Consider the following 27830-nt stretch of genomic DNA (forward strand, 5'->3'; position numbering starts at 1 on the left):
ATCTTATTGGCTACGAAGCACAAATGTATCTTTGCATGTCTATCTATGTAAAACATATACACCATATATTAATATTCCCACAAAAGGCAAAGAATTCACCCCTCCGAGTCAAAATACATTGAATGCCTAGCACAAAAAAATAAACATTCCATTTTATGCCGTATAAGTGATGCAAAAATAATGAACTGAGTAGTAAAAAGTAATGAAAATAATATAACCTGAATAAATGTAATTGCATGTGTATCATCATCATTGAGACGCAATTAGTTTTTAACTTTTTTTCTTTCTTTCTCATGCAGCAGAGAAAAACATTTATGATTTAAATCATCTTTGCGTGCTCTTTTTCCATTTTTTTTGTAATTACGGTCTGAGCAAAGATGCATGAATGTCATATTCGAAACATGGGTATGATTCACGTCCAGCTTTAAAAGGCAGAATGTGCGCAAATGCCGACTGTATTAATGGGCAAGCAATCCATTTTCCAGCCGAACCTTTGCCTCTTTTTAATGGCATTTGTTGCTGTTTCCATAGAAACACGCCTGTCACGTTCCAGGCTCTTTCGGAAGGAGACCGGAAGTTGTGGTTGGAGGCCATGGATGGAAAAGAGCCCGTGAGTTACTTAACTTTACTCTCATCTTTGCTTCTTATTTGCAAACATATCTTTTAGCCATCTGTTCTACCGAGTAAAAGAAAGAAATACCGTCTTACGTTGAAGTTTTGTGTTGTTTGTTAGTTTGGATAAAATGAAATATTGCTCATTTCACTCAAACGGATCGTAATAATTCCTCATTTTGCATCACAGTACAATGTTTACCGTATTTTCTCGCATATTAGCCACCTCCACGTATAAGCCGCACCCTTAAAATGGTTGAATTTGACAATTTCTCTCGTATAAGCCGCTCCCTGATTCACAATCTTCACCTCCATATTCATGGTTTTAATAGGGAGTACAAATGTGTTACTTTGAAGGGAAAATCTTGAACATTATTGCACGTGGTATTTCTGAGATATTGTATAAATCAATTGCTGGATTAGACAAATTAAAACAGGAGGTCATGTGAGCAGTACAACCAGGAAGTGTTTCCGTAGCGATCTAGTTTGTCATCCCTAGGTAAGATGGCGGCGCCCTGAGCGAACAAAGTTTTTCACGTTTTATGCAAGATACATTTTTTTTGTTGAATTTCATTCATAGACTTCAAAATAAATGTTCTTTTCTGAATTTTGAAATAAATGACCGTATTGTCTTGAATTATGGCGTTTCATACATGTCAAGTCTAATTTATGCGCATATAGGCCGTACCCTCGATTTCAGATTTTTTTTTGCGACAAATACGGCATAAATGCGAGAAAATATAGTTTGTAATAGATGATGAGATGCTGGTGCTTCATCCGACTCCTTTTCGAGGAAATTCTCTTCTTCTTATTTTTGTTTTGACTAGTGTTGTTGTGCCCTTGGCGTTGTCCAACTTTTAAATGGCCCTTTTGTTTGTTTCATTTCTTTTCTTCTGGGCAAAATAAAGAACTAGCCCAAAACTATATCATAGATCGAATGCGGGTAAGATTGACATGAAATAGGCGTCAATTGAGTCACAATCCTATTGGAAACGCTGCTGGCTTATTTGAGCTGTCATCACGCATTTGTTAATGAGATCGCAGCAAATTATACGTGTCGGTAACAAAATAGTTTGAATGGAATCGGACCTGGAACACATTAGCGGCAAAGAAGAATTGCTTTAGCAATTGTTCTGCTTGTGGGCAATCGTGCCTTTTTAAACCATTTGTTGACAGCTCGCAAACATTTGGGAAGATTCACACTAGCAAAGACGGGAACAGGCGTGTGTGACACATTGGATTGGAAATGTGTGTCTGGACGACACCTGCTTTCTCTTAAAAGATCCTAAAACGCGGGCCGTGTAAAACAATGGGAACTTTTGGGGGGGGGATTTCTCTTAAGTGTGTTTAAGTGAAAACAAGTCGAGTTCCTGCATTTGATGTGAGAAAATTGAAGTCGGGGGGACGCAATGAGCTAAAGAGAAGTCAACGTTTGTTGTCAGGACACCAGCGGCGTGAAAAAGAGAAGTGTTGGATGCCGCCTTGTGTAACTTCCCTCGTCAGTGAGACGTCAATTTTCTAGTTCTTGGATATGAACTGGTTGGCCATGGAAGTCTAATTCGTTAGAATTGAGATTTCTGTTAATGTGTGTTGTTAAAATCATTTGATTCTCCCTCTGTTAGAACTATACATCGACCCGGGCTACTTGCCGTTAGCACCCAACGCAAACGTGATTTTACCCAGTCGAGCGACATTGCTAACGTAAGACATTGGTTTGTCTTCACTTTGTGTGGGTTACTTGCCATTTTTGTCCAACGATCTTTTATACAATTATTTTGAACGCATCACTCACCAAGTGGACTTGGTTGCCTTGACCCAAATGGAATTGAGCCTGGAATGCCCAGCATGCTTTGCGGTGGCCTCTTGTCATTTCAGCAATAAAAAAATAAAATAAATATATACCGTATTTTCCCGACTATAAGGCGCACCGCATTATAAGGCGCACCCTCAATGAATGACACATTTTTTTTCCATATATAAAGCACACTAGATTATAAGGTGCTCTGTCTATTTTGGAGGAAATTTAAGACTTTTAAGTGTGCCTTATAATCGTGAAAATACGGCATATATATATATATATATATATATATATATATATATATATATATATATATATATATATATATATATATATATATATATATATATATATATGTGTGTGTATATATATGTATATATATATATATATATGTATGTATATGTGTGTGTGTGTGTATATGTAATAGTTGTACTGTGCATTTGTGATGGTTTCTCACATTCAGCAGCATTCTCTATATATGACCTTGTTCATGATATTCCATATTTAAAGGATGGTCTTTCCCATTTCAGATCTATCACTCGCCCATTCACAAGCAAGCAGAAAGTAAGTAAGCTACTATGACACTGTGTGAACTCTTTTTAGAAGAAAATGCTGCAAATTGACAAACCGTCCGTCTTTAAACAGTGGAACTCAATGGCGTTGGATTCAAGTTTGTGCGGCAGTGCATTAACTACGTGGAAGAAAAGGGTGAGTTGTGTTACATTATTTCGTCTGTCTGTCAGGATGTGTTGTGGTATTTAGTCAAATATTTATTTTCATTAAAAACTACTCTTCACCTTGTCGGTCCACAGTGTCACAGTTTTAATAGTAAATCATGTGAATAGTACAAGTTGACATAACCCCACAAATCTCCAAATAATAGCTTATGGCAGCCCTACTGTGATTGAGGTTTCTATTAAAGCAGTTTTTACGCTGCGTGTCAATTTGGACAAAGCCTAAATACCCCAAGAAAAGCTCTAACAGCAGGCGCCAACATGCAAAGCGGCCGCAGGAAGGCCCGAGCCGCCATTCAGATCCCTTTTCGGAGCTGCAAAGCAGATGTGCTAACCACGAGCTCGACGGCTGCTCTTGTTTTACTGTCGAAAGTAACTCATTTTATCTGGGCTGGACGGCAAATGGCCAAGTCGCATATGTGTCGGGATTAATCATTTTATAGGAATTTAGTATGTTCCATTGTTTGAGACCAGACGAAGCGGTTAAACGGCACATTCCCAAACGAGGAGGACCATCTGTCCGTTTGCCCGAGCCTTTTCGGTGGAAGCGCGTGGTACATTTCCATTCGCCCAACCGGCTCCTTTTCGCCATCTTACTTTGCAGGAGTCGCGCAGGAGGGCGTGTACCGAACCGTTGGCAGCAATATCCAAGTGCAGAAGCTTCTAAATACCTATTTTGGTAAGGAAACCGTCCATAAGTACTTGGTCCAGATTCACGTGTTTCACTATTTCATTCACTCTTCTGCAACCTGTTTTTCTTTTTGTTTTGGCATCTGCCAAATAGCCCCAAAAATGTTCATCTTGGTCGCAATTACGGATCCGTAACACAAACAACACCGCTATAAATCATTTTGCCAATCAATGGTCAACAAGAACGACACAAGAAGTGAGAACGACTAAAGGGTCGGACGTCTATCCTCACCCACGAAACGCGCTGCCATCAATATTTGGAATTTCAAATACGGTCCCATAATGAACAGACACAATCTCACAAGTGATAATCAGAGTTCTTCACACTTGCTACTTTGACAAAACGGCCATCCTGTTATACCCGTGTGGCACATCATTAGCTGGTGTAACACCTCACTTGGCGCTTTGGTGCACGGCAGATCCTGCAAACCCCGGAGATGCGGACCTCCACGCTGGGGACTGGGACATTAAAACCATCACCAGTGCCATGAAGTTCTATCTAAGGTCTGTATATACATGCTGAATGGCGTAAAAAACATCTTTTAGATGGCATAAACTTCTTCTTGGCTAGTGTTTTCTGACATTTTGTTTTGTTGGCAGAAGTCTGGCTGAACCGCTGATGACCTACGAGTTGCATCAAGACCTCATGCTAGCTGCAAGTAAGTCGCCATTTCGTGACGGGATCTCGGGGAATACGGATAAAAAAAAAATAGAACGGAAATGGGACATTTGGGAGAATTTGGCTCCGGAAGCATTCCATTGAAACATCATTTAAATTTTTGACGACTACGGCGGACACATTTTCGTAAGCTATTATAGCATGTGCGTTGGTAGTCAATCAAGGAGGGTAATTGAGGATGATAGACATCAAATCCATTTGAATCAAGAGGGCCAGTTGAAATGGATTGGACGCCTATTGCCAAGATGATTTGAATTGGTCTTCTTATTCGTTTTCGCGACTTATTACAATTTGTTTTAACTCCAAATAGCTGATTTTGAACTATCATTTTCATCCCTTACTATTCAAATAAATGTTTCGTTCCGAAAATGGATCCTCCAGATAATCCATTTTAAATGAAATGATTTTCACATTCATTTATCGCCAATTGCAAAATACATGGCAATTTGTGCATGGCGGGGTTAAAGCAGCTTTACTGTGAATTTCAAGTTTTGCTAGCTCATGAATGAAATCGGAGTAAAGTGGACTCGGCGTTGAGAAAGTGTCAAGTGAATGAAAATATCAGCTGCTATGGAAGTAGACCCCAACGCCAACGCGCCAATGGTGCGTTGGCTAGGCTAGCCGTTCAGCTGCGGGACAGCTGATTATTTTAGAGGCATCAAGGAAATCTGAGTCACGCCAGTCAACATCGTAAAAAGTGAGTTTAAAAGCACAAGTCTGTCCCAGTGGGAAAGGCTTGAACAAAAGATGCTTTTCATTTCCTTCAAAAGAATCTTCCCCAGATGAACTCAACCTTGTTTTATTGCTTGTAGTGTTATTTCTTTTGCCTTTTATAGCCTCCCCACAGTTTTACACAATTCCTTTCAGTAGCAGCTCTTTTGCTAGCTTGCAGAACTGGCCTTTTGAGAGTTCTGAAGCGTTTCCGCCAACGCTGACCTCTTTCTTCGCCCGACAGAATCGGACAGTCTGGACTCCCGACTGAGCGCCATTCACGCGCTGGCCTACAAACTGCCGGAGAGGAATCGGGAGATGCTGGAGATGCTGCTCAAGCACCTGGTGGTGTGAGTTGGCCGTGTTCATGTTTCAAATTCGTTTGCGGTCGATTGGTCGCCGGTCTTTTGGTCGCCGGTCTTTTGGTCGCCCCGACCGCGACAACGGGCGACCAAAAGACCGGCGACCAAAAGAGTTTCGACAAAACAAGGTAAAACAACATGGTCGACGAATCAATAAAAGCCAACAATGGCCATGAGCAGTTTCACTGAGCCGACGTGGGAGTGTAGAAGAGTTTGTATGTACATGCGTTGTCCCTTTAAGAACCTACGTTAATCAGGGTCTTAACAAGTTCTCCAACAAAAAACTAAAGTCCGGGAAATTTGGAGCTTTTCTTTAGCCTAATAATTAATAGGGCATTAAGTATCACTAAATAGTCATTTGCAGTTTGTATTTAGGGAATTTGAGCAACGATTTAAATGGTAATTATCACTTACCTTCCGGGTGACCAAAAGACCGGCGACCAATCGACCGTGTACCTTCAAATTGTACCCGTTTAAAGCTCATAATCTATCTGGACAGGGTGTGCAGTCACAGCGGAGACAACCTCATGACCCCTTCCAACATGGCCGTCATCTTCGGACCCACGCTGATGAGGGCCAAGGAGGAGACGGTGGCCGCCATGTTGGACATCAAATTCCAAAATATCGTGGTGGAAATTCTGATTGAGGAATACAAAAAGGTGCGTACACCTTTTGTGGCCTCGCCTGAACTGGTATTTTTTTCCCCGGCGATAATCTTTGCGCCACCAAAGCAGATTTGCATTCTTGAGGTCGGTGGCGGTTTTCATCCGGGATTGCCAAAAGACTTGATTTAGATGGTCAATCAATCATCGATTTTGTGTGATTTAGGTGGCTTATCGACTCAAGCAGAAATCTTAGTTATTTATTGTTCTATGATTCCAGGCTTGATGTTTTTGCTGTAAATGAACATTGAAGCGAAAATGAAAACCATTTTGGAACAAAGTAAGAGCAGATGTTTGCAAATACCTCGTTTTGATCCTTTGCAAAGATAATTTGCTTTCTTGGAATGCTGTGGAAAAACGAAGAATATTTACAGTTTTTTTTTTTAAATAAATAACTAATCGTTTATGAACAATATGGCCAAAAAAGAGTCATAGGACAATTATAAGGTCAATCATGCCTCTAAAAGATTAACCCTTGACACCAGGATTTAAAAAAATAAATAAAAAATAAATAAAAAAATTAAGAATATTTTCCTAAACTGTAACTAAATCCAGTGGAGTATGTCCATGTGATGTCCAATCCAAAATTCTGTCTATGCCAATCATTGGCAAGCAACAAAGAGAGAGAAATATTCAAATTTAGCGAAAGCAGTCACATTTTTGAGTGTTTTTTAATTTTTTTTATTTATTTAGAAATCACCCAAAATACTGACTCACCCTATAATGAGTTAATGCACTCAGAAAATAGCTGTTGATGATTTGGATAATCCATATACAGTGGCGGGCCTGCTGTCAGTGTTGCCATTGAGCATCATTTTTTTCCCTTTTTCTTAAACATATACAGTGAATATTTTTGGGCAGAAATGCGCCAATCCAAATGAATCTTTTACTGAAGATTATTTTGTCTCCGGAAAAGCGGAAGAAATTTGACGGGAAAAAAAGTGGAGTGGAGGTAACACTTGCTCATTTTTGTCTTTTTTGTTTTTTGTTTCCATGGCAGATTTTCAGTCACATGCCAGAGGAGGGCAACACCCCGCCCGTCCCTCCGCCGCGCGTCACCCCGAGGAAGCGGCAGCCCATCACCATCTCCAAGCGACCGCCTCGTCTTTATCCGCCCCTGTGTCCCGAACGCTTCCTCCCTCAGACGTCTGAAAGTAATTATCACCTTCATTATCTCGTCTCATCGCACCGTAATGTTTGAACACACACTCAAACGGGCGCAAAACGTCTCTTCTCATTTTACGTCCGTTTAAACCCGTCGTTAAGTCCTCTCTTTCGCTCGGGTGGCTTGCACCTGCACGTTACAATGGCGAAAGTTCGTTCACCAACACGTTGAGGCTTTGTGAATTGTGGTGAATTTGATCAGCGTGCTCCAAAATGTCAATATTTCATAGGAGGAATTCGTTGAAGACTTTCTCGGGAATTGAGAGCGACGGCCATCGGCGTCCGTTCCTTTTGAACTGGGAGGAATGTCTATTGTCGTCAATGTCGCTGCCAGACCTCCATTTTAATGGGATTGGACAGCTATTGATGAGATTAAGCGTAATGAGAAGCATTTTGTAATCGATGCAAAATTATACAATTAAAAGGCAGATTCCAGCGGTTTCATTTGGAAGTCCTCTGAGGTTTTTAATATTTTAGTCCTTCATAATTCCTTTGAATAATTCACTATTTCTTTCATTCAAGATCAAAAATGCAATTTAACCCTTAAAAAAGAACAAATGTGGAGCAGACACGGATAAAGCAGAAACGCAAGCAAAATTATACAATTTAGAATTTTTTTTTAAGTATTCATTCTTTTGACAAAGAACAAAATTATGATTTAATCCACCCCACAATCTAATCTAATCCCATCTCAAATTGAAATTCTGCCCGGCAACAGGTGACCTAAGCGGCGAAGGCGATTTCTCGGCGAACCCCGTCCCCGCGCAGAGGGCCAAATTCTCCACGTGCGCTCCGCCGCTTCCCCGAGAACCCCCCGGCAAGCGAGCGGCCGGCGCCAGGGCGGACGTCACCGACGCCTCGGAGTCTTCCCCGCTGGCCAACGGGGAGTCGGCGCCCGCCATCAACCGAGCGCTTTCCTTCCAGGGCAGGAGGCCCCTCGCCAAAGGTACATACGTACGCTCGGAGGACACTCCAAAGTGGATATTGACATTTTTTTTATTATTTTTGCAGGAGATGGCGACAGCTTTCGAAGTCCCCGGATGGCTCCCATTTGCAGACCCCCGGTGAGGCCCCCCGAACCGCCCACCAGGCAGCCGGCTTTCAAGGCCCAAAGCGCCGCCAGCCACGAAGGATCCGCCGCGTCCTAGTAAGACACGTAAAAGAGATGGCGTTCATTTTTCTGTTTTTTTGCTTCAAATTCCAAGACATCAACTTTGGCTGGCTCTAGAGGTGAATGTGTAGTTCCCTTCAAAAAGTCCTAAATTAGCCAAAGCACCTTCTCACATACCTGGAACTCGATAGCAATTAGCATAGGTGAACTCCCGTCTCTGAACCTCTTGGCCAATCATCTTAGAGATGAACAAAATGGTGATCAAAACGCTGTCTAAAACTTTCTGTGTGTGTGTCTGTCTAGTATTTTTTTTATCCGTTTATCTTCAACCTACACAAAGGACTAAAGATGGAAATTAGCCCTCGGCTACAATCTCACATATTTATATTCATGTTTATTAAAATGTGCCGTCCCTTATTGAATAAATGCAATCAAAGTGAAATTGACGCGCTCGCAAGCCGCAAATATTTAGCCAGCGCGACATTTTGACGGCCCGCTTTACGATGCTAATTCATCACGGATCGTGTTTACGTCCCGTGACAAAAGGGACGTATCCATTTTCACCTCTCTAACCAGCAAAATATTCTTTTTTATGATGTGTTTTGTTTACCAGCGACTGTGCCATTTCATCCCAAGCCTCTTACGAAAGGAACACATTTTGAAAAGTCCTTTTCGACCGGAATCCGCTTTTAAACGGAACGAAGAACTCTAAATGTGTGTTTGTGTGTGGCGACCATCTGCTTTTGACCGTTTGGGTTGAAAGAAAGCGACCACAGTCACTGGAAAACAATGTGCACAACGGTCCAATAGCAATAATTTGGGTGTGGGAATGGCCAACGAAGATGACAGTATCACGATACGCCGATAAATGATATATTGGAAGAAAGAAAACACTTGTTTGTTGTTCAAAATGGAGCGATTGTGTCTTTGACGTCCATCCGTTTTTCTGTCATGTTTCTCCATCGTGTCGTAAATTAGATGAAAAAGAAAGAATAGACAGAATAGAATAGAGAGAATCGACATTTGGATTGAATTCATTGGCTGCCATTTGCAATCACTGGCACGCAAACCTGAGCGTGGAAATTTCCAGGCTAAATAAATGATACGGCCGTATGCTCTTCTCTCTTTTTATCCGCAGCGTTGCCTCAAAGGCCAAATTTTTCGAGAACGCCTCCAGAAAAGTTGGCAGGTAAGTCAACCACCAAATAGATGAAACGATCACCCCCATTTCAAATCTACTGGTGGGTAGTTTTCCTCTTTTTCGGGACCACCAAAGCAAATTTTCCTTAAAATGTCTTTCTATTCCAGTGTACCAGCTTCCCAATCAGCAACAAATGAGAAAAAAGAGGTGAGATTTGCACCTTTTTTTGCCCAACTGTAGTATACAGTTGTACCTCTACATACGAGCTTAATTGGTTCCGGGACTGAGCTCATATGTCGATCTTCTCGTAACTCGAACGAACGTTTCCCATTGAAATAATAATAATAATAATCGGACATAGGCCCTGTCGTCATTATCAACAACAAAAAAGCCTACTTGTCATCACACCCAGAAACTGCGTATGATGAAATTGGTGAACTAAATGAACTAAAAACAAATGAATTCGTTCCAACCCTCTGAAAAAACACCCAAAACAGGATATTGGACTGGAAAAAAATGTTTTATTTCTTCTAATTCGCCATCTATTAACAAAGTAACACATAACTAGTGGTTTAATAGTAATAAAATGTGTTTAATAGAACTAAAATTAGACGGATTTCGCGGAGGGTAGAGAGAGGCAGGCGGGGGGGACTTTCCACGGAAACCCACTCGTAACAGAACAAACAAATTTAAATGAACTTGGATTAATATATACAGACCCACTCAAACATACGTTTAATGTAACTTTACACAAAACTGAATTGTAATTTTGTTTGTATGTAGAGGTACCACTGTACTCCATTAGAATTTTTTGAGTGGAGCAATTTGTGCTGGTGCAAACTTCAGCTTGTTTTCTTCTCTCAGAGTCCCGGCTGATCCCAACGTTTGGAAGCCCACCGACGACGCGGCGCCCGGAGAGGGGTAAGGGTCCGAAGCGGCTCCCCGATGTTTGTTTTTGTCCGCTAAGCCACCGTTTTGAAGCTTGAACGTTGCGCCGACGTCCTCCTCGTTTTCTCTCGGAAGTTGCACGTCATCGAAGGTGCCTCGGAAAAGAATTGTAGACTTATTTCACTTGATTATTTGTCTTATCCGGATGGAAAAAGCAGGTGAAATGTGTTTTATTCTCCAATTCATGCAACCGTAGTTCCTTCAAATCAATTTGTTTTATTGTTTACCAGTTGAATTCCAATAACTGATACAAATCGGGAATATTTAAAAGAAAAAAAACATCTACCTTTATTTTGTTAGGGTGTAAGATTAACACTCCAGGTTAGTTTTTATTTTTTTTGTATAGAAAAGGAAAATTAGTTAGCAAAAAAAAAACAATCGCCTGTTACTGTTCACTCCTTGTATTCCATTTTCTAATAATATTTGGTGTTTCCTTTCCTTTGTGTTGTCTGATGTTGAAATGGAACATTTTATACATTTTATTTTATAGCGCTAAGATGGAAAAATATGCTCAAAACAAGTGCATGTTACACTGTGACATTATTTTTATTTATTATTTTTTTTACCCCAGAAATTTTGGCCATGTTTTCAGCAAACAAATTGTCCCGACAGTTAGATGACAGCCAGCAAACAGCTTGGCTCTTAACACATTTGTTCACAAGTTTTATATACATGAAGTCACTTTGGCTAACGAGGCAACCTGACGAGTAAAAATGGATGCAAAACAACCTGTTTAGTGTTTGGAAAAGAAAAAGTGATTTTCTTTTAAACATGTGACATCCCTGCTGTTTTATATCTATTTTTTTTCTATTTTAAAGGACGCAAACGAGGGGCAAACTTGTGTCTTTTGTAAACAGTAAAAACGTTAGTCTGTCACGCGTGTCAACGGTCGGCACGTCGCAACCAAAACGACAGCTTTTTGACCGCAACTTACCACCGTTTTGGATAAAATGTTTGTCTTAACGCACGGTTGCCGACGACGGTACGTTACTTTTCAACTTTTAATATTGTTTGTGTCCTGTGGACTAAATGCATTGAAAGAAAGCCCTGTCTGATATTCCTGTGAATTCCTATAAAGAAAACTTTTCCGTTTTTCTGGAATTTTGCTCCTTAACATGCATGCATGTGCCAGGGCTGATATCTTGACACTTTTTGGCCCTTTTTAAAAAATCCAAATAGCCCATAACAAAGGTCAGGGATTAGGAAAACCTGTTTGTAATCGGGCATTGTTTTGTTTTTTTATTCCCCGTGCGCCCCTCCCACCACATTCCAGCCTTCAGTACCAGGCAGACTAGCCTTTGCTCCCTTTTTATGTATTTATTTATTTATTTTACCAGCCAGGGAAGACTTATCATGAGTTCTTGGACATTCTTTTCGCCCAATTCATATGAATTCATAGCCCTCCAAAGTCAACAAACTGCCAAACTCGTATTTCGGTGTCATGATTTTAATAGCCTTTAAAAGATCAAGCAGCCGTTACAACCTTGAAGAAAAAAAAACACCTTAAAATTGGTTATAGAGAGCAAATCAAGTGAAGCCACGTCTTACAAAACCAACATTAATCACTTTGTACAGTAAGTGTCCAAAAAATATGTAGTCAAGTTGGCACGTATACAAAAAAATCATTGTCGGCTGCACTTAAGGAGTTAAAAAAAATTGTGATTGTCATCCCGTGCTTTTAATATCGTTGCCCAAATTTAAATTGATTCTTTTTTTCTCCCACAAAACAATTGTTTTCCCAAAATCCCAACAAAGACATTCATGGGTGTAGGCGGTGTGAAACACTACATGCATCACTTAGTTAGCTCATGTTTAGTAAACTGTAAGTCAAGCGATATAACACAGGAAGGTTTGTTTTTTGTATATATATTTTTTTTAATGCAGTGGCTTTCCAAGTGTGAGGCTAGAAAAAAAAACCTTGTTTGTTGCTAATTGGTCCTTGATTTTCTTGTCTCAGACTATTTGAGACCAAACCAGATATTCTATTTAAAAAGGTCAACATGCATTTATAGGTTGAAACATTGAGAAAGTATTAAACACGTATTGGTTTTAATGACAAATCATCACACTGAAAACCCCTGTGAATTAAAGGCGGGGTGGAATAATTGGAAACATTTGAAAATCACATTTGTAAATAACTTTTGACTCATTGCTGGCGATAGATGTTCAATCCCATAGAGGCCAATCGCCGTCCATGGTATTAAAACATCTAAGAATGCTTCTTTTTTGTCATTACAATGAAAAATCAAAGGCAAATCACATTTCTGAAGTATATGTATCGGTTATATTTGAAAAGAACAATATCATACATTCATGCGCGTTTCTACGACGACAATACTGTAATAATACGTAACATGCTGGTCTTTCTAAAGCAAGCGCAATTAGAAAAAAAACATTTTATCAAAGCTTTTTGATAAGGTAGTGAGTGCGTCGTCACTACGGCTACATTTACATTTTAATATCCAAGTAAAGGGCACAAGATTTCTTTTTTTTTTTGCAACTCGAAAAAAACTTACGCGTACTACTAATAAAAAAATGGAAAAAAAAAGACGTAAGGCACTTCTCTAAAATCAAAAAGCTTGTTTGCCATTGATATTTGCCCGGCCGGGCTGGATTTACCCGAGAAGCGTTAAGTACACTAAATGTTAGTAATAAGTAGAAATAAGGGCGGGCCGGTGGTGCCAGCGGTTAGCGCATCGGCCTCACAGCTCTGGGGCCCTGGGTTCAATTCCAGGTGGAGTTTGCATGGTCTCCCCGGGCCTGCGTGGGTTTCCTCCGGGTACTCCGGTTTCCTCCCACATTCCAAACACATGCATGGTAGGCTGATTGGACACTCTGGCTCCAGCTGGGATCGGCTCCAGCACCCCCCCCCCCCCCCCCCCCCCGCGACCCTAATGAGGATGAAGCGGCCTCAGAAAATGAGATGTGTTGAGAAGTAGAAATAATACGTTGTCATCCAAAAGTGTGAAAGTGAAAAGTGTTGCGAGTTTAGCATGAAGTGGGAAAGGTCCACGTGGACATTTTTATATGTTCATTTTGATTGCCTGCTTAAAACAATGAAAGGTAAAACTAAACCAACATCTAATTCATTTTTTGGCTGTCTCAAGTTCTTTTTTTTTGAAGTAGTCCGCACCAGATGCCACATGCTGACTGGCAAAAATGGACCCAAAGCAAAAACGATCCAAATGGCTTTACAAAGGAAACATACACACACACCCATCCACACACACTATTAAAAGATATGAATTAAACAATGTTTTATGGCGTTGTTGAAACAAAGTGAGTTACGCCGATACCGGTGACCGTCATTGACATTCCACGTTCTCGAGGTCCAGTCGCCAAATGACCCCGCCCCGAAAGCCGTGTCTGTTCAATGAAAACTAAATTGCCCCATTGTTAGCGTTAGCAAAGGCGCTACAGAGCTTGGTGGCGCCCAAGGAAAAGGAATGTTTTTTTTTTTTTTAATATTAAAGATGGTAAATGTGGCACGAATAACACTTTTCAATGTTAAACGGTTTTTTTTTGTCCCAAGTGTAAAAACAAAGGACACTTTATCGTTGCAGAGCTTCGAAAAAGTCGGCGCTAGCCCGTTTGACGTTTTAATCCTCCAAAAGCCAACAGAAAAAGCTTCCCAAAGACTGATTTTGTTCTTTTTGTATCTCACAGGTGTGAAACTTTGCAGGTGTACCTATGGATGTGTTTTTCGCCTGTTGGCCAAGTGTGATGTTGCTTTGTTTGCTTTGTTCCATCTTAGCTCACGATGACAAAACCACCCAAAAGAAGCTGGAGCGCTTGTGAATACGACCCCCACCAAGTTCCCTCTCCAAGCCGCACACACACACACACACACACACTCACACAGTTACACACACAAAGCACATTCCCCCCATCCATCAGCCCACCAAAAAAAAAAGAAAAAGAAAAGTCAAATATGGCTTCAAAAGAGGAAATAAAACGATCCGAGAAAATGAGCTCATACTTTGCAGGAAACAGTAAAAAGCCTGTTTTTTTTTTTTTTTTTTTTTTTTTTTTACAGTTTATGCCGGCAGCAAAGATGTTATTTGCGATGGTCTACTCGTGGAACATGATGGGATTGGCCAAACCCGAAAGCAGCTTTGGTACGTGGACCGAGACGATCTCGCCGATCATGTCCGGGAAGGTCACCCTGGCTTGCATCTTCTGAGCTCGGCAAAACAGGTCAAATGTAAACTGGTGCAGCTTCTTTATCGTCTGAAACGGAAGAAAAAGAAAAAAGAACACCCATTCAACGTATTCTGCATTGGCGATAGAATTGTACGATGGTGTATTAGGGCCCCAAAATAGGACTACGAGATGTCATTTTAAAAGTTGAGCAAAATTGCAATATTACAACTTAGTCGTAGTACGAGTATAAAAAAAATAAAGCTATTTTTTATTTGTACCAATTCTATGAGTAAAGTCCTCCAATGACATCATCTATGGGTGCTACACGGCTAACGTAGCTAAATTAGCTTCTGCGTGTATTACGTAGCGGCTCATTTTGCTACATTAGCCGTCCCGCTTGCACCACTTTAATATCCTAATGTTCTTCTCGCAGCGCCATTTCATTCGGCCCTCACACTCGCTCGTACAATTCCCCGAAGCCGTCGTTTGGAGGCCTTTGGATGTGATCTTACTATCTGAAGGGAGTCCATCAGTCGCGTGAGGTGGTACAATCTCTCCGAGCTGGCCCCCATGTGAGAATGAACCAGGCGGCTGAGTTCGTTGATGTAGGTGAGCCGCAGTTCGTCAAAGTACTTCTGGCTCTTCATACCTTCCACTGGAACTGTGGCAGAAAACAAGCTTTTTTTTTATTGACAAAATAAGTATGATCACTTTTTAAAATTCAAACTGAAAAAAAAACAAGGACTAGGATCCTGTTGTCAAGTGTTGTTAGCATTTTGAGTGGAGGTGTGCGGTGTGTGTTTGCGTGTGTTTGCTTTTCGCCTCTTGCGTCCCTCCAGGTTTCCCTTCCTCTTGTATCCAGGTTCTCGTGATTTGGTAATCAGCCCTTGTCTGTCTATTTAAACCCTGCGTGTTTGTCGAATGCCTCCTTTTTTACGACATGCCAAGTTACCACTCCATGACACATGTTCCTCGTGTCTTTGGTCAGGTTTGGTTTTTGTTTTGATTTCTAAGTCCTTGTTATTTTTGAAAGATTCCTGCCTTAAGTATTAAAGTTTTGTTGGAACACTCCACATCCTTGTTTCCCTGCGTTTGGGTCCAACTACAGCGCCACACACGCACCTTCATGCCTACAGGCGATTTGGAGTGTTCAGTCAGCCTACCACGCGCCAGCACGGAAAGACCACGCCACGGCCGGAAGCCGGCGGGGATTGGACCGGCTGCTTTCAACGCCAAGTCACCAGGTAAAAACTACATTTGAAATCTCCCACCATTGACTTTTTCTCTAGTAAACATCCAATCCATCTTCAAACCAATAGCCTTTCCAGCACGTGTTAAAGAAAACTTCTCTGCGACTATTTAGTCGGACGATAAATTCATCCGTATCGCTAGCTTGAAAAAGTTGTGTTGAAGTTGGGAAGAAGAAAAAGAAATGTGGCGTTATCCGAACGATTTGGAGCGGTCCGAATATAAAACGACGACACGGGCTGGGGCTGCTAATTAGGTGCTCTTACGGATACTGAAGAGGAGCAGGGCCTTCATGCAGAGGAACTCCTCCTGGGTAATCTGCAACAAGCCGAACTCTTGCGACAGGTGCCTCATTCGGATGCAGTGCTCGTACATGCTGGACATGTGCATCCTGTTCCTGGAAAGACAAGAAGAAGAAGAGCTGCGGATTAAAGGCCGGCCAGGGAGAAAATGTCTTAACGCCGCCGACAGACGGCCCGGGCCGCGGGAACAAGACTAGGTGAGAGGTGACCGCCAAATTGATTAAAGTACTAATGGCAGCGGGACCGAAGCGGCTTTTCCTATTAGTCGGGAGAAACTCGCATCAATTGAGCATTTCCCATTCTGACGAGAAAGAGCCAAGCGGGTGAGCGCCCCCATTAAATCATTTCACTTTGCTTGGCTTGCATTCCCAATTTGGAAATGGGCAAATGCTAAAAAGTGGACGGGGACCGGCTAATGGGAGTTCACGGCTTCCCAAGGCAAAGTAATGGAACATTTTTCCCTCATTTTTTTGCGCCGTCGGACCAATTTCGACCGCCCGCCGCACGACCTTAAGCGTACGGCCGGACTTTCCGATGGACGGCGAAGCAAAGTTGCGTACGAGTTTAATGGAATCGCGGTGGGCCGTCAACGCCGGCAAGTACGCCGGCATCGTGACGTGATCGAGCGCTGCGAATGAATCGTCCTGGCCGCCATTTCTCCCGCCTCCTTTCATGCCCGGTCCAATCACGGGTGAGCAATTACCAGAGCAAAGTAGTAGTGGCTCCTGGCGAATTTGCCGTCTCATTACAAAGACCGTGGCGTCTTTTTGTGCGCCCGGACTCGGTGGCTAAAAGAGCGCTAGTAAGTAGCGTTGGGGAGCACTTCAGTCCATTAACAAGTAGTGCTCCGATTTCTTTGAAATAGGCCAAATTACCCAGCTTCTCCCAATTCTAGCGGCTCCACCAGCTGTAATTGGCGGCTCCAATTTGAAGATGCTAATCCAACACACCTTGAAGAACAACCGAGTCATCCGTCTACTATTCTCGCTCTCAATTTGGGGACTTAAATCTACTCTTAAATGTAGTTTGGCGACTGGGAAGCGCTTAGGTGGAGCCTAATGGAGTCCCAGAGCACCATTTTCATGACAAAAATCTATCCATCCATTTTCCATCTAATATTTGGCCTATTCCTAAAAAGAAAGAAAAAAACAAAATAATACAGCCCAGTCGCTAGTGCAACTTTCTCTATTTGAATTTTACACCGTGGCTTCCTCTGGCGTTCCCAAAACCATACATTAATTAGTTGGCTTGTGTTTTTTTTTTGTTTCTTTCAGCCAAGGCCCGTTCCAAAGGAACTTTTGATGTGCCATATTGAGTGCCACTACAGCTCCAAGAAATAGTCCTCAACTCACGACAAGGCATATCAATGTAGTAAGTAATCACATTTGACCAGTTTTTGCCGTCTGGCTTTTCCTTATTTGAAACTACAATGTCATTTATTCACAAAAAACGATTGAATTGCGTCTACTATAGAGATTCTTATCAGGACTCTTGACCAAGAATCTCCAGAACCTAAAATTAAACTGAGGAATTAACAGAAATGTTCTATTTGTGGGGTTTTTACTTATTTGAAACTAACGTCATTTATTTAAACAAAAAAAAAAAAACGATTGAATTGCGTCTACTATAGATATTCTCATCAGGACTCTTGTAACGATACCAATGGCCAAAATACTTGACCAGATGGAATAGGGTTGCGCCTATTGCGAGCGTTAGAATTCCAGCACCAATAATATCATAACTCGTCATAGCGATCTTGATTTTAATCCTAAAATTTAGAAGACCACAAATGTTTTGTGCTCCATAAAAACTGCTGCCTCCTATCCTGTCAGTCTCTCCGATCGGCGTAAACGGGGTGTCGTGAACAAGCGGAAAAATGGAGTGAGAGATTTCCAAAAGGATTTACTCGTTGAAGACGAGATCGGGCGCGAACCACAGCATTCTAGAGTCGGCGTTCTTGAAGGAATGCCATCCCATGGCGAACACCATCACGCCCATCCACGAATGCTGGATGACCGTCATTTGGTCGTCGTCGTGGAGATTGCGAAAACCTGAAAGCGGTGACAATACACTTGAGTGATCGCAATCAAAAATAAAAAAAATAAGAGAATGTTTGATCAGCCGCAAATTTTTCAATCAATCCAAAATCCTTTGTCCCTCCGAGCAAAACTTGTGTGAATATTTGGAGGTGGCCTGACCTGGGAGTCCTTTGGCCCATTTGACCACTTTGACCAGTTTTCTTTCTCCCAGTTGGTTGAGGCTGGTGAGCAGAGTGTCGGTCGAGTCGGGGATACTGTAATCGTGGCCCGCGTTGACCACGTCGGGCTCGATGGACTCCAGCAGGTTGACTAAGACCACCTGGAGGTTGGAGTGCAGGTTGGAATCGAAGGACAAGCTGGGGAGAACCTCTAGTGGCTCCTGAACTTGGCACTCCTGATCTTTGGCCATTTTTGGTTGGCCAAGCTTTTTCAGTTTGCGCGCTAGCAAGGAGAGAGAGAGAGAGAGAGAGAGAGAGAGAAACAAATGAGCGAGTCAGTATTTGCTTCCTCAATTGTGGTCGAACAAAAGGTGAAGAGATGTAGCTTCAATCTCATCTCATTTTACCTGTAAAAAAAACAACAACAATATTTTCATTGTTGCTTAAAGCAATTCTGGGCGTGACATCACAACCAGAATTGATGATCGCGACCAAAACTAAAACTAGTGACGCGGCAACAACTAAATAGAAAATCTTTGCTCTTCTGTTTGGATTTTTTTTTGTGGGCAGGGCCAAGTCCGACTCATGATTGACACTTGGATGGAATTTGAGTCAAAGACGGTCTGCTCGGATGGTAAAGTCAATTTTAGAGGAAAGGCATTCCATTTCAGAATTATTGATATATCATCATCATCAAAAGCCTTTATTGTCATTATACAACAGCGCGTCTAACGAAATTGGTGGAAAAGTTAGACGCGCTGTTGCATAATAACAATAAAGGCTTTTGATGATGATATCTATCCCTGTGAGGTAATTATTTCTTATTATTGAAAAGCTCTGGGGGGAAAAAAGGCTTTCTGAGAACTCGAATCTTTTAAATCAATCAAATCCAAATAATTCCACCTGTCGCTAGCTAGCCCCTGCACTTTTTAAACCCTAATAAATAATTTAGCCAACAATAGAAAACCTCATTTTCTAATCTCCCAAGTAAGTGAGTCAGTCACATTGAAGAGATGAGTCTCATCTGGTAGAAATGGATGTTCTTGGTCATCCTATCAGAGGCCTGCCTAGCTTTAAGTCCTAGCTTCCCTGTTCAAAGATTTGCTCGTTTTTTTTTTCAAAGACAAGTGCGTGCACAATTGAGTAAATGGCGGCCATTTGCATGAAATTTGCTTTGAAATTTGAAATTTGAGAGATGGCACGTGGACAAAGTGCACCGGTGAAATTGAACGCCGCCGAGATTGACGGCCCCCAATTACCGCACGACGCTTATTAGAACGGCGCTTCCTCAACACCGTCCGCGTTCAATCTCATTTTCCTCCAATAACCGCAATAAAGGCGTTCCACGTTCAATCATCGGCTGCCCGTCGAAATGGCTTTTATGCTTTCCTGGCTTTCAACATGTTGTCAGGTAGCCAATGGAATAGCTCCCTTTAGTGTTGGCGCTGTGGAGGGCGACAGGATGCAGGTTGGACTGAAGCTTATTGCGCAGGCCATGTTCCATCCCATTTATAGAAGCCAAAAAAATGGTCAAAGGCGCTTTTATCCCTTTAAAGTGCAAAGAAACCTCAAAGATATTTAAGGACACTGTCATAGGGGGGTTCTTATGTCTATACATCTTTAATCTTTTTTTTAATCATGTTTTGCAAGCAGTGTCAATCCGCGGCCAAGTCAAAAGGACAAAAATGTAGTAAACGCGTGCCGACGTTTCCTTTTTTGTGACGAGCGAATAGGAGGAAAAGCTACATTTTGGTTTCCTACCTTGCCGACTTGAAGAGTTTGCAAAATCATTTCATTCGCTGACTGTTGTCTCGCCGCCGATGTTAATTGCGGGGCTCGTGTGGCGCTTATTATTAAACAAAAGTTCCACCTGATGAAGATGGCAGCTCCGTTCAATCAATATTGAATTGTCACTTTTAGACCCGATTTAAGCCGGCTGGAAATGAGCGCGATATGAAAGTCAACTTTCCATAATACGTATCCAAATGTTGATCCCATGACAAACATCAAATCCAAATGCCTCATTAAAAGTTCCCGGTGGCAATTTTCCCTTCATCTTTTCTCTATTGATTTGTTCAATATATACTTTGCGCAGACCAGGCCAAGTCGACGGCGAATAATGAGTCCAACCGAGACGGAAAAATACGATATAACACCATTTATATCCGGTTGAGCGACAACTTTTTGGCAAAACGCGTCTTCTTCAAAGTGGTGATAATGCCTTGCTTGTTCTTCATTTATTCAAAATGGCTTCCTAAACTACACAAGGAACTTTCTTTCGTCTTTCTATTCATCCTCCAAATGAAAACCTGGAAATATCGTTTAACGGGGGGTGCAGCATCCTGATCTTTCTTGCGCGATTAAAATAAATAAATAAAGCGCCCTTGCTCGTATTGGGAGGAAATAATTAACATTCCGGGAATAATATGGAATTCATTTGATGGCCAAATGAAAGCATTCGAAGCGCACACTTGAGCAGATGCCAAACTAAATTCGTAAAATCATCAAGCACCGTTTTGCTGAAAGCGAAAGAGACGAATCGCAAAGGAGGACGCGCGCACGACTCGTTCGACCGACCGTTCCGTCGTGACGTCAACCGTGGCCCAACAATGCTAACTTGCTACAGAATTAGGGAGCAAATCTGCCTCATGGGAAAAATAATCAATCACGATTGTTATTCGCTTTGCTCGTGTGGTTAAACACGTTTTTAAATCGAAAAATCGATGCTGATTTCTCTCTTCATTGTATGAAAATGACAAAATTAAAAATTATAATATAAACAAAAAATATCTTGGGTTTTTTGAAGGCCAAAAAGAAATATTATATAAAAATGACAAAATACAACAAAATAACAAAAACAAAACAAAACAAAAAATTTTGAAGGCCAAAAATCAATTGTTGAATCAATCAAATCGGATTTTTCAATCTAAAAATCTATTCATTTGGACTGCTAAGTTCTCTTCATTGTATGAAAATGACAAAATTCAACAAAATAATATAAACAAAAATATATTTTTTAAAGGCCAAAAATAAATATTATATTATATAAAAATGACAAAATACAACAAAATAATAAAAAAAACCTTGTATTTTGAAGGCCAAAAATAAATGTTGAATCAATCAGATAAAAAAAAAAAATATATTTACGCATTCAATAATGTGTGCCATCCCTTATTACATAAATCAACCTCAAAAGGATCGGACGTCCATTTTTAAAAGGGTAGCAATCGTAAATTTGCGGGAAACGCAAAATCCTTTCTTTGCGCCGGGCGGGCGCCATTGGACACCTGTGCCAAAAAGTCACGCTGCGAACGTCTCGTAAACGCGAGCGCGGCAGTCCGCCAGCCACGCCTTTCTCTTGGCGAGATCCGGGAAAGAACGCTCTTTTTAGCCCCGTGCTTGGTGCTTTCCTCCGACCGATCGCCACATTAGACACCATTTGGGCTCGGCGGCGAGCCTCCAAATTACCGCCTAAATTTGTGCGTCGGTTTTGTGCCTCCTGGACAATTTTCACGGTAAACAGAATGAGAAAATGGAGTGGAAATGGAAGAAGAGCTAAATGAGTCTACTACACGTCAATCTCGCCAGCAGATGCGGCGAGATTGACGGGAAGTCCAAGTGAATGAAATAGGTGTAAATTGCACGCCATCTCAGTCAGGGGGGCTTGATGGCGGCCCCCATTGTGATCACGCCCAAATCGTGGAGCGTTTTCCAGCGTACGCGTAGAATGGAGAACGACTCAAGTACTCGGATTTTCTTGGCCAAGCGCTAATACTCATGCAACTTGGCCCTCGCCCTTCTCATGGCGTTTGTCCGTCAAGTACGTCCCGTAACGCTAGTTTGTTGAATAAGGCGTCGAATAATACAACTTTTGGGAATAGGAATGCCGCTAATAATTATTTTAAACGTAGACCGAGGGCTTCGTTAAGACATAAAGAGCCACAATTTGAAACTGTGACGAGTTTAAGAGCCACGCTTTACGTCGGAAGCGGTAAAAAAATCTGCCAAATTATTTTGGAAATAGAATTTGTGATTGGTTTTTAATGGGCCCTGATGAATTGGAGTGTGTTTTAAGAGAGAATGAACAAATAAGAGAAACCCAGAGATGATAGAAAATATGATAAGAAGCAAAGAGCCACATTCTTTTTGGCTCGAGAGCCGTTAGAAGTTAGTGTTAAAGTTGGGTTATATCATCAAACCAAAAGCAGGGAAGTCAATGTGGCGCCATTTATGAACAAATGGCCTCTTTACTCTCTTGTTCTATGTCAGGGGTGGCGAACACGCGGCTCTCGAGTCACATGCGGCTCCCGGCTCTATGTCAGAGGTGACGAACACGCGGCTCTCGAGTCACATGCGGCTCCCGGCCAAAATCAATGCGGCTCTTTGCTTCTTATATTTTGTATGGCCTCTGGCTCTTTGCGTTGTTTCATGTTTCTCTTATTTTTATTCTCTAAAACCCACTCCAATTTATCAAGGTGCATTAAAAACAAATCATACATTATATTTCAAAAATAATTTGGAAGATTTGATTGTTTTTAATGATGCTTCTGCTGCTCTTTGACGCCCACTGTTTCAAATTTTTGGCTCTTTGTGTCTAACTTGTTGTTGATTAAATAGGACAAATTATTTTTTTAGTTGGCCATTTTTTGGCTTGATTTTCTCTTTGAGAAAATGCAAAGTAGGCGGATACTTGCGTATTAGGCGCAATTCAGTCGACCACACGACGTTGGGACTGTTTGCAGAGTCAGGCAAGAAATAAATCAAATAAATCCTACTGAAATAGGTTAGGAAAAATAACATTCCCCCCAATAACATGGGTCATGCCAAACGTATCATTCAAACTTGTAAAGCAATTTCCGCTTCAAGTTGACGAATAGCTCGGGCTGAACGCCATTTTTCAAGTATTGTGACATTTGGACTAGGGGCCTACCTCCCAGGGTCATCCCGGCTTGAAAGCACTTCCTCAGCCTACAAGACGGGCAATTTTTTCTCCTCAGTTTGTCGATGGTGCAGTCATTCTTGCTGGCGCACAAATACTTCTGCTTGCCTTGGGAGAAGGACCAAAGAAAGCCCAAAAACGAGGAAGCCGTCATTCATTCATTCATTCATTCATTCGCGTGGGACCGAGATGATGACGACCTGGTTTGTTTGACTCCCGTCTTTACCTTCGGCGGCTCTTTTGAAGAAAACCTTGCAGCTCCCGCACGTCAGCGCGCCGTAGTGGCAGCCGGACGCCTCGTCCGAACAAATCAGGCACGTTCTCTGGGGCGGGTAGAAGAACTCCATGGGGATCATGTGATCTCTGCTCATCTCAAACCTACAAATGAATGAAATCCTCGTTAATAGTATCAGGAACCATTGGCGTCAATATACGAAACCCTTTTTGGTTTTAATTGCTTCCTCAATCTTTATTTGTCATCCATTTTTCCTTTTAATGTCATGTTGTCATGCACGGTCGTGTCCCGGACAGCCGGTTCTGGCACAGACGGAGCATTACACGTATTACGTGTCATCGCGAGGGAGTTCGACATCACTGGGACATCTCGGGGTACCTTTTAAAATGCCGTTCATTTGGCGACAAGTGGCGCTTTCGTATGTAACACATTTCACCTTATCTTGGATTTTCACCCCCTAACGATGGACAGTTTAACCCATTCGATTTCTGCTGAAACAAGAAGCACCTGACTGCAATCCACTGATTGGTTGGAACCAAAACCTGCACCCACTGTGACCCTTTTGTGGAATAATTGCCCACCCCTGGTATATAGCAGGTTTACTTTCATACTTGTTTAATTTGATGTATGGATAGGAGGTATAAAACGCACCCTCCGTTTCTTGGGCAGTGGCGTTCATGGTTGCCTCCGTCAAATAAACACAACCTCAAAAAATTGATGCTTCTCGTCATTTCATTTGGCTAAAATATCGTGAGTTATAGCTCTGACTTTGTATAGTAACTCTGGTGCTTTTATTGGGATGCTGTGGGAATTATTTGTGCATCAAAAGTGCAGCTGAGGTGGGGGAGGCCAATGGGGGGAGAGCTGGGATGGGATGGGATGGGATGGCCGGGCAGGATGCGCCTAGCGTCAGACTTTCGGCGCAGACCGGACGGGAAAAACACACCCAGACATAACGACCACTCCGATATAAAGGTTTACAAGTCAAAGAAAGCAAGCGAAAACCGTTAAAAAACCTCAAAGCAACTCCAAAGGACAAGACAAAATCATCTTGACTGGAGTGAAAAGAAACGGGAGGCAAAACTAAGTGTAAAAATGTGCGCCGAGTGACGGCGAAGATCAGCCCGGCAGATATCTCCCAGGGAAAATGATACAGGAAACCGTTCCATCCCATTACTGATAATTGTGCCCATCTCAAAATACAATTCATTCTGTCAGGGTTACACAGGGAATCAACCCAGGAACCAGCAAGCTATTTTGCTGTTTATTTTGCCTCCAAGTGCGATCCTAATTGTTTGGGAAAACCTTCCAAGTTCACTACAAATGCACTCAAAAGTCCCACAGTGAAAGTGTGCTTAACACGTAACAGTCCTCAACACTTCGTTAAACATTTCCATGTCGTCCACGTCTTCAAAGAAGGGAAAAAAAGGACAAAAATTACGACTTTTGGTTCTTTAACGTGTTTCACTTTGAAGACACTAGCTGTATTTGTAACTGAAATGTACCTATTTTTAAATGGATGGCAATCTAGAGCATTACAAAATATCATTTAAAAAATGCAGTTTTATTTTGCTTTTAAAAGTAGGATTTTTGTTGATGTCTGAAATCTTAGCAACAAAATAGGTGTTGAGGCTTTTTTTTTTCAAAATCATATTACATTACATTCATCTTGCTGTAGATCTTAAACACCTTGTAAATAGGACTACTGTGAACTCATTGCAGGCATTGACAGTGACAGATGTCCAATCTATTTGAACTGAGGGGCTGGCAGGCAGCGATCATTCTATCGCCGTCAATGGCACTGAAAATGAAAGAGTTCATGGAGTTCCGGATCAAAGTCTTTGAAGGGCAAGTTTCTCACTTTGATTTTCCATCCAGTCAAAAACATGTTTGTGTTGTGCCATAAGTTATTGTTTTGTTTATTGTTAAGAAATCGGGCCATAAATAATCATTTGACTTTTCCGCTCGTTCCGCAGCTGGCTTTTAGCGAGGAGCGGTCGCGGTTGTCAGTCAATCATAGGGCACAATGGCCAAACCATTCACACTCCCCATTTTAGAGTCTACAATTAACCTCTTACATCTTTAAAGAATGTCCTAACTGGCAGGACACAAAATAAGACAATTTGCACACATGAATTAAAACATGACAGTTATGTAAGGCCAACTGTTAAACACTATATAACATGAAAGCAGACTAGTAAGAGAGCGTGCTAAGCAAGTTTTGCAAAAAAAATGCAGAGATCAAAGTCTTAAACAACCATTTTGGCCTAGTCAAATAATCCATATTTATTCACTGGGATTTAACTGCAATTGCCCATAAAATAAAATAATTGAAATAAAGGATACAATCACTGGTATTCTGTTGATTGTGGCTTACTATTATCGGGCAAACAAACTTTTCTGTTCACGGTTTTATATTACATTAACGTCGGTTACGTTATGTGTATACAAAATAGTACAGCAAATGGCCAAACCAAGGACAAAATGGAATTTGGCATGTCTACAACGCCCTATTAGTCAAATATAGCTTCACAATAACCAATCAATTTGAATTAATAAACTTAATATGTTGCAAGTGACGACTATAAATAATTGCTCATGTGTTGCAGTCACATTGTGATGTTGTAAATTCCCATTATTTTTTGTACCGTGAATGAACATGGAAGTAGGGTGACATTTTAGTCACACATGGTGTAAAAAAAACAATTAATTAGTTGCCAGGTGTTTACCTTGAGTCGATGTAGGGCATATCAAGCCAAGAACCCTCTTCGGTCTTGATATTGTTGCCGTAAGGCGGCATCAACATCCCGCAAGCGGGGTACCATTGCTCGCTACGTCCGGAGCTCCCCTCGTAAGGCTCGCAAATGAACGCCGTCGCCGCCGCAGCTGCGGCGTTTGCGGCACTCGAGGCACTGGCTTGCGGCGTCGACGTGCACTGCCTGGAGCTCCAAGTCGGAGAGTGGAAGCGGCTCCCATGGCTGTAATTGCCGCCCCACGGCGCCTCGTCGTTGGCTTCCTCGGACTTGACCACCGCGGATCCAAAGGGCTCCAGCGCATACCCGCCGGCGGCGGCGACCACGCTGGAAGACGGGGGCTGCTTGTAAGGCTGTCCCGTCAGGCGCTTGGGGTGTCCCGCGTCGTGCGCCGCGTACGCCGTGAATGTGCAAGTGACTGGGCTCGAGCGCTCCAGCTGCCTCGAGGGGAACTCGCTCACGTCTCCGTGTGGGAACTTGGAGTGTTCCGAAGAGGTCGGACCGGAGCCCGAACCGGAGGTCGAGCTGGAGCAGGACTCTTGCCCCGACCAGGAGCACCTGTACGCGGCGGCGGCAGCGGCAGCGGCAGCGGCGGCGGCGGCTGCGGCTGATCCCGTTTGGTAGTAGCACCCGGGGAAGGACGGACGGACATGATGATCGTCGGACGCGCCCCGGGGGAGTGCGTGCACCTCTTCGCCGGTGAGCCCCATGGACACGGACACTGCTTCGACCAGCTCCCGGGCGCTGCTCTCCGAGACGGCGGGTCGACAGGCGGGTCTAGCGGCGGGGCGAGCGTCGGGGGGAACGTCGACCAGGCGGCGAGACGCTTGGGCCACCTCGACCAGCTCCCGGGAGGACTCTGAGACGCGAACCAGGGCCGATTCCTTGCGAGTCACCGGCGTCCTCTGACAGCAACCGCTTCCATCGTCGTCGTCTTCCCTCGGGCGCCTCTGCTCCACTCTCGCTCCTGGTGACTTTTGGGCCAAAAAGCCACTCGGGTCCGAGTTCGGCGACACGTCCTTGTCCCCCGCTCGGCATAACAACTCTCTGCTACTTTGGCTCATTTCATCCCCCAAAAAGTGGTCCTTTTTTGGGGGAAGGGGGGCACTGACCAGGGAGGAAAGCGAACTTTTTTGAGGTGTCCACGGCAGAGCGGAGAGGAGCCACGAACCACGTCAAAACAAAGCCAAAGTGAGTCTCGTCGGGGAAAAAAAATAAAAAAGAAGCCCCCCCCCCAAAAGTCTTTATTACCGCTTTAGCGTATCTCGCGCATGCAAACGGTGCAATGGCCAGCCAGCCATCTACCCAACCAGCCGCCTTGGTGAAAACCGTTCGCCGATTAGACTGCCTTTTTGAACATGCGCCGATTAGACAGCCAGCCTTTTTCTTTTCATTTCAGAT

The 27830-nt window shown here is 42.6% G+C and overlaps 2 protein-coding genes across 8 annotated transcripts in view; one reads left to right on the forward strand and one right to left on the reverse strand.

Moving 5' to 3' along the window:
- Positions 1-27830, forward strand: part of ophn1 (oligophrenin 1) — an 83503-nt gene that overhangs the window by 6366 nt on the left and 49307 nt on the right. Inside the window, exons 11-29 of one of the 7 annotated variants that reach the window (XR_013298149.1) lie at positions 532-610; positions 2941-2974; positions 3056-3118; positions 3749-3823; positions 4254-4338; positions 4435-4493; positions 5469-5574; positions 6086-6245; positions 7249-7402; positions 8131-8358; positions 8424-8559; positions 9662-9712; positions 9832-9871; positions 10529-10585; positions 14649-14809; positions 15189-15999; positions 16349-16502; positions 17580-17676; positions 25399-25524. Coding sequence is in view for 2 of the 7 variants with exons in the window: in XM_077592745.1 (XP_077448871.1) it covers positions 532-610; positions 2941-2974; positions 3056-3118; positions 3749-3823; positions 4254-4338; positions 4435-4493; positions 5469-5574; positions 6086-6245; positions 7249-7402; positions 8131-8358; positions 8424-8559; positions 9662-9712; positions 9832-9871; positions 10529-10540 (1282 nt within the window). In the remaining 5 variants the exon portion in view is untranslated. Of the gene's footprint in view, positions 1-531; positions 611-2940; positions 2975-3055; positions 3119-3748; positions 3824-4253; positions 4339-4434; positions 4494-5468; positions 5575-6085; positions 6246-7248; positions 7403-8130; positions 8359-8423; positions 8560-9661; positions 9713-9831; positions 9872-10528; positions 11705-14648; positions 15037-15188; positions 16000-16348; positions 16503-17579; positions 17677-25398; positions 25525-27830 lie in introns of those variants that run through there. The other 6 variants (XR_013298151.1, XR_013298150.1, XR_013298152.1 and 3 more) reach the window with 6 other exon arrangements.
- On the reverse strand, positions 13607-27822 carry LOC144068314 (androgen receptor-like). Its single transcript, XM_077592747.1, has 8 exons — positions 26406-27822; positions 23668-23819; positions 23433-23549; positions 18504-18785; positions 18212-18356; positions 16270-16400; positions 15268-15416; positions 13607-14842 (listed from the first exon to the last, which is right to left on the reverse strand). The coding sequence occupies exons 1-8, from the start codon at positions 27491-27493 to the stop codon at positions 14684-14686; spliced, it is 2223 nt and encodes a 740-aa protein (XP_077448873.1). The 5' UTR covers positions 27494-27822; the 3' UTR covers positions 13607-14683.

Source organism: Stigmatopora argus, chromosome 22 (genome assembly GCF_051989625.1).
Source record: "Stigmatopora argus isolate UIUO_Sarg chromosome 22, RoL_Sarg_1.0, whole genome shotgun sequence".
NCBI lineage: Eukaryota > Metazoa > Chordata > Actinopteri > Syngnathiformes > Syngnathidae > Stigmatopora > Stigmatopora argus.